Source organism: Lineus longissimus, chromosome 15 (assembly GCF_910592395.1).
Source record: "Lineus longissimus chromosome 15, tnLinLong1.2, whole genome shotgun sequence".
Taxonomy (NCBI): Eukaryota; Metazoa; Nemertea; class Pilidiophora; order Heteronemertea; family Lineidae; genus Lineus; species Lineus longissimus.
The window spans coordinates 9,569,261-9,576,473 of NC_088322.1; the positions used below are offsets into that span (position 1 = coordinate 9,569,261).

A 7,213-nucleotide genomic window follows, 5' to 3' on the forward strand; every position below is an offset into this window, starting at 1 on the left:
GCGGACGTGCACAGAAGAAGCTGATATTTTCCTCAAATAATCGTCAGAGCTACCTCTTCACAAAATACCCAGGACACCGACATTTGAACATGCAGCAATAGCGATATGATAGGCTTATCTGTATCCATGGTAATCGCCTGAGATTGAAGAACTTTTTTTTTAAGGGGGACCAATGTTGACCTGATCACCACTGGCTAGTGAGACCCATATATACATAGCAGGGGACCAGCCTATACAGTATGCAAGATGGCGGGAGGCGATGTTGTTGACATTGCCGAGTGTCTGCGTCAGTGTCCCGCTATGGTCCGGCGATCTGAAAGGGCCAGACAATCATTAGATCAAAACAAACTAGAGAACTGTTCCAGGCTACTAGATGACATTCTAGGAATTCTGAGTGCGCTGTATATACGTGCATGCGATCACTTCGGTGCCGGTTCCGTTTTGGCAGAAGATTTTGCGGAGGTCTTGGTGCATATGCACAGCACTAACGCAAGGCACTAACGATCAGGTATTGCACGCGATAGAGGGTTTGCAGAATAACACGACACACGGGCCTGATCGCGGCTGGCCAGGTGTTGAATTGGAACGGCGCGCGCAATGTACACAAAAACTGATGACGTCATAATGTTCGACTTTATTTTTGTAGCGCTCGACTGATTATTTTCTCGAGTATGAAATTTTTACTCGAGTATGAAATTTTTACTTTCGACACTATTTCGGTATTTATTATGTATCATTATTATATTTTACAAACACTATTTTTATTTTTATAATCATTTTTTTCTCGCAGTGAAATTTTTATTAATTGATTCAACTTTTAAATGAGAAGAAAAATAAATATCTCGACTTGAAAAAAAAATTTAATTTCAAATTTTTTTTCTTGACTTGAAAAAAAATATCTTGACTAGAAAAAAATCATTTCGACTAGAAAATAAATCATTTCGACTTTTTGAAGCAAACGGCTTGCCATACAATACGCTGTTACACCACACATTGATCATTGCAAGAAAATGTTGTTTAGTAAGTGCTGCCATCTGAACTAAGAACTATGAACTACCAGCTTACACCTTTTTCCATTGTGTTACTACCCGGCGAAATAGATCTTGCTTCATAGCAGATTACTCATTTATTAGGTGTTTTTTTCATCTCAAAAGGATGAGACAGGTTTCTTCTGAGCAATTTTATACATTTATTGCTAAAAAGCTGCTTTATGATGTATTTATCAAAGAAATGAGTCCCCAACCTGCGCAGCAATATTCAGCCTCTTTCTGGTTCTGTCAAGATGGTGAGTGAATTTTCTCACGTGGATTCCACAGATATATTGAAAAATTCACCAATTATTCAAATGCAAATACCTTTTGATAGATTTTATCGGTGGTCTACATGAAATAAATAACTAAGCTAAAGCCTCAGTAACATGTTAGTTGTCCTGAACACCTGTGGAAGTCGTAATTTGAGTCAAAAAATGAGCTGATATTCCGAATCGGTGGCCCGCACTGCATGCGTGCGTGCTTGGCGTGCATTTCCTGTAGTGCATTTCGGTGTGGTGTGTACATTGTTGCCCTTGCTATAATGTGCAGATTTGCGTGTAGGCTCATTCTACTCGCTAACATGTATAGCCTACTTGAGGGGGGGAGATTCATCTGCAAAAGAAACTGTCTTGCGCCTTTAGTCCTGTTGCCAGTGTTGGATGGAGGGGTGTTGCTTTGCATTTTTTCATTGATTCATGATCGACCCGACATCGTTACAAGACAATGAAGGCTATGTCAACTCGCAGGCCGACCAAAATGCCGATCAGCTCTACCCTGGATCAACTCCCCTGGCCTTACTTGTCTGGTGTGATACTGATAGGCAAGTCATAAACTACCGCCTACCTGTTCTACAACAAATGTTTGTCTCTCTTTTTTACAGACGTTGAAAAGGCGCAACAACGGTCGTAGCAAAAAGGGACGTGGACACGTCAAGCCTGTGAGATGCACAAACTGTGCTCGTTGCGTCCCCAAGGACAAGGCGATCAAGAAGTTTGTCATCAGGAACATTGTCGAAGCCGCAGCGGTCCGAGATATTGCTGATGCTAGTGTTTACGAAGGTACATGTCTTATTTGGGTTGAGCAGCGTCCTTGTGATTGAGAGGTTGTGGGTTCAACTCTTGAAATTTTGCTGCTTGATTGATTGAAACCTCTGCTTTGTTCTCTTTCATTGGCCAGAAAGTAAATTTTCAACAAATCGTTGAAAATTACAGGTGTCGGATATACTAGTACCAATGCCTTTCCTTTGATCAGTGCAAAAAAGGTGTTGTCTGAAGTACTAACAAATTTGGTTGGACCTCACAAATTTCTGATTTCCTTCCAGTCTATGCTCTGCCTAAGTTGTACTGCAAACTTCACTACTGCGTGTCGTGTGCCATCCACTCCAAGGTCGTAAGGAACAGGTCAAGGATTGCGCGCAAGGACAGGACCCCACCCCCAAGGTTCAGGCCAGGAATGAGGGTAAGTTTGGCATTGCACTGAGCATCCATTTGTCACTGCAAGCTCCTTCCAGTTGGGCACAACACACAATGAAATTTCTATGACTTTTCAGACATTGTTGTCTGCAATAACTATGGCTAATTGCCCAATAAAGTTAATAATGCTATGGCTTATTGCCCAATAATGTTCTCATGCGTCGTCCTTCATCTCATTTCAGCCCGACTCCCAGGGAAATCGTCCAGGAGGTGGTGGACAGGGTGGTCAGCAAGGCGGTCAGGGTGGTCCAGGTGGCCCACCAAAGCCAAACTAAAATAAAATGAAGTTTGTATGTTAAATAATGTATAAAAATAAACAAATGAAAGAAATTTAATTGAGTTGTTGAGGTCTTTTTCAATCTGAACCTTGCGCCATCCTTGTCTGGCAGTCTGATATCTGGGCCTGGTTGCTTGAAAACTCCACATTCAAACCAATCGTCTGTAACTCACTTCTCGCAGCGATAGTAGTATCTAACCTGTTGGATATATTTACCACAGGTTACAGCTACGAACTACTCGCATTGCAGGCACTTGCAATGACCCCCAAAGCGGATTCTTGTCTCCTCTGATATTACAAGTTACTGCATCAAAAATATCCCATATGTGGGGCGCTTTAGAGGCAGACTTGTGATTCTGTGTTGTCCTGATGCACGACCAAAACTTGTGCCATATAGCGTATTGCGACGATACTCTATGGAGCAACCCCCTTGAGGACAGATCAGTGTTGGCTCGAGGTGATGGCTTATTGGCAGGAAAAAACCTGTCCTGGAGACAGATCAGCGTTTGCTCTGGGGGATGGTGAACTGTGGGAACAATCCATCCTGAAGACAAGCTTCAGTGCTATATTGCGGTATTGCAACCACCCAGCAACAGTATGGGTACTGTCTCAATTGACTATGTCCTATACCTATGCATGTATATTCATACTCCATATGATATCTAAAGGACTATCCCTTGGATCTTGGAGATGGGCTATTGTGATATTGTCCTTTCTGTAGGTAGGCCTATGTTGCAGGCAGCATAACTCGAATATCTAAAATCTAAATAACAAGGGAAAAGAAACGCATTATAAAAATAAAATATGAAGTAAAAAAGAAAAAGAAAAATGTTGTCCACAACCGGATTCGAACTCGCGACCTTTGGATCGAACATCGTATTCTGCCATTTCTGACGAGCGCTCTACCAACTGCTCTATGTTTCTAAGACGTCTGACGTCATGTATTTGTCGAAATCTGATTGGCTGAAAGCCCCTGTACAAATGTACAATGTACTGCCCGGAAGGTTCAGGAAAAAAAATTCGCTTGCGGCTTGTGTCATTCCCCTGGTGGGGAGTTATAGAACTTGTTGGCTGTGGTAAACGAGAAGTCTCCGGTCTTCACAGCCGGCGGCTGGTGTGAGCATCTTGACCCTCAAGCCTTGGAGCCCCTCCGCCGACCCGGACTCCGTTACACCAACGGACCGATTAACTCTGATGGTTCAGAATGGGTGTGAGGGGCGAAACAGTCTTCCGTCTTGTATGACGTACTTGGGCCCATGTCTTTCATGACGTCGGCCCCTGTCTCTCACAACCTGTTGCTGGTTAAGGCAGTATCTAAAACCCAATACCACATACCACTTACCCACATACCCACATGCCAATTTTTTCCAGGTGGGGCAATCCAATGACGGCTGAAGCTTTTATAATAAAGCTGGCAAGATTGGATCACTCATTGGCTCACCGCTAGGGGAGTCTATACACCTTTCCAGAAATGGGGCGCTGAGTGTCCGAAATAGTGATGTCATAAGGGGAAACTAGGCCTTATGGTGGAGGGACAAAGGAGATAGTCATGGTTGACCAACACACTTGAATGCCTTTAATGACGGACAAGGGGGAAAAAGTTAGTTCAAATGCAAGCCACCAATTTCGGGAAGCATGTACATATTGTATATGATAGCCCGGCGTCCGTCGTCCGTCGTCGTCTGTCGTCGTCGTCGTATTCTGTGGCACGTTTCTTAACCGCTAGTGCTATGAGCTTAAAACTTTGTACACATGACCCCCTAGGTCAGAGGTACTCTGGCACTGAATGTCGGTCCGGTCTGGTTCATGACTTGGCCACCAGGGGGCCAAAACTGAAAACATAAAAAGTGTGATATGTCTGTTATTAATGATCCGTTTTCAATAAGATTTTTATGGTAGGTACTCCTAGCAAGGATACATCACATCATACGGGTTTTGATTTGACCTACTTTTCAAGGTCACAGAGGTCAAATGGCGTAAATTGGCCGTTAGGATGTAACTATGGCACGTCCAAGTGAAAGGCAAGTCTTGCTGAAAATTTATTGGAAGGAAATCTTGATCTTTACATAAGTTCCTGAATTTGACCATTAACTTGATCTGTCTCATGATTTCAGAGGTGACTGACCCCTCGGCCCATGAGGTGTGAAAGCGAGAATGATGAGTGCCAGTCTTCAGAATGACGAGGTGGCAGTGCCCAGTCACATCACAATCACATCAACCTTATCAGGATGATCAGGTCACAGATCGCCGATACTTCAGGGGAGTCGGGGGAAAGACTCCGGTGTAAAAGCAGAAAATTTCGGGCAGTACAGTGTACATTTGTACACAGGTTCTTAGCCAATCAGAATCCGATAAGTCTGTGTCGTCATCGGGGCGTCATCATGAAACCGCTTAGAAGAACTTGCCATTATATCAATAGATATTTCTGTAAAATGATACTTCAATTAACGCTGTTCTCAGATTTCCAGCTGTTCTTTCTTGTGACATGCCTGATGCTATTCCTGGTGATGAAATAAAAGTATTAGCAATAAATGTATCTTCGAGAGGGTATGGCCTAGAAAGGCCCCAACTCTAAAACATCAAGTCAAATCAAGTCAAGTCAAGTAATGTAGTATATTTCTGGTGTGTTCACTGTTGCAATAAATCATACAAATCCTGAAAATCTTTGCTTGTATTGTTTTGTGCTTGTTTCTCAAATTTGAAGCATACAGTTTCAAAATATACTGGAGGAAGACCATACACATGAGGCAGTAGCGGACAAGTCTCATTGCAGAGAAACATATTCATACCAGAGGAAGACCATTTACATGAGACAAGTCTCATTGTATATTCATACTCAATATGATATCTGAAGGACTATCCATTGGATCTTGGAGATGGGCTATTGTTATTGTCCTTTCTGTAGGTATGTTGCAGGCAGCATAACTCAAATATCTAAAATCTAAATAACAAGGGAAAAGAAGCGCATTATAAAAATAAAATATTAAGAAAAAAAGAAAAAGAAAAATTTTGTCCACAACCGGATTCGAACTCGCGACCTTTGGATCGAACATCGTATTCTGCCATTTCTGGAGAGCGCTCTACCAACTGCCCTAAAGTTTCTAAGACGTGTGACGTCATGTATTTGTCGAAATCTGATTGCCTGAAAGTCCCTGTACAAATGTACACTATAGTGCCCCAAAGGTTCAGGGCCAGGTTGTTCAAAAGAAGTTAAATTTCATTGATGTTAAGTTAAATATCAATGTTAAATTCCTTAACTTGGCGTTAAATTTGGGTTGTTCAAAACAACGTTAGGGTAAACTAACGCTAATGTTAGTAAATATTGCATCTTGGTTCACTGATGTTAGTTGCCCTGGTAGGTATAGGTCATCAAGTTAAAGATAACGTTAGATTTAACTTAGGGTTTTAGTTAAGTTAAATCTAACGTTAAAGATAACGCCAATGTTAGGCTAATATTGTTTGAACAACTCAAAATAAAACTTGACGTTATCTTAACGCCAAGTCAGGAATTTTAACGTTAAGTTATCTTTAAAAATGTATTTCTTCTTTTGAACAACCGGGCCCAGGAGAAAAAAAATTCGCGGCCTGGCCCCTTCTCACTGTAACATCCTGAGGAAATTAGAGGTGTAATGTTCGGCCCTGCATGCACACATGAGGATGAGTCCTGACTAGCCAAGTCCACATACTGGATCATATGTACTACATATTTTTTTGATGCCATTCAACATAAATTTGGAAGAAAATGGTGACTCCAAGTTATCTAATGGTCATAGCATCATGTCCATTTGGTTTGATTTCACTTGAGTTGTCTTCATGTTCCATCATGAGTAAAGGCCTATATGTTACGCGCCATGGCCTGGTACGTACTGGTGAAAAAGCTTCTACACGGTATTTCACTCAAGAAATATTTGCATAGGAGGAAAAGGCCATAAATAAATAGCTCAGTCTTCATTGTGAGAGAAAAGAATGTTTTGAAAGGGGGTACTTCTTCAGTTCCTTCTTCCCTTCAGTTTCCGCTGCTACCAAAGATCCACATGACCGGTTCATTGTCACTCAAACCATATATGTTAATCATGAAAGGGTTGACCCTCGATGTGCACGTCGAGAGGATGTGCACGTCGAGAGGATGTGCACGTCGAGAGGATGTGCACGTCGAGAGGATGTGCACGTCGAGTGGATGTGCACGTCGAGAGGATGTGCACGTCGAGAGGATGTGCACGTCGAGTGGATGTGCACGTCGAGAGGATGTGCACGGCGTCGAGTGGATGTGCACGTCGAGAGGATGTGCACGTCGAGAGGATGTGCACGTCGAGAGGATGTGCACGTCGAGTGGATGTGCACGTCGAGAGGATGTGCACGTCGAGAGGATGTGCACGTCGAGTGGATGTGCACGTCGAGAGGATGTGCACGGCGTCGAGTGGATGTGCACGTCG

The 7,213-nt window shown here is 42.7% G+C and overlaps 1 protein-coding gene across 1 annotated transcript; it reads left to right on the forward strand.

Annotated features, from left to right (window-relative positions):
* Positions 1-1,282: 1,282 nt before the first annotated feature.
* On the forward strand, positions 1,283-2,838 carry LOC135499416 (small ribosomal subunit protein eS26-like). The gene is made up of 4 exons (XM_064790160.1): positions 1,283-1,303; positions 1,852-2,089; positions 2,353-2,489; positions 2,686-2,838. Exons 1-4 carry the CDS (start codon positions 1,283-1,285, stop codon positions 2,776-2,778), a joined length of 489 nt encoding a protein of 162 aa, XP_064646230.1. The 3' UTR covers positions 2,779-2,838.
* Positions 2,839-7,213: the final 4,375 nt, after the last annotated feature.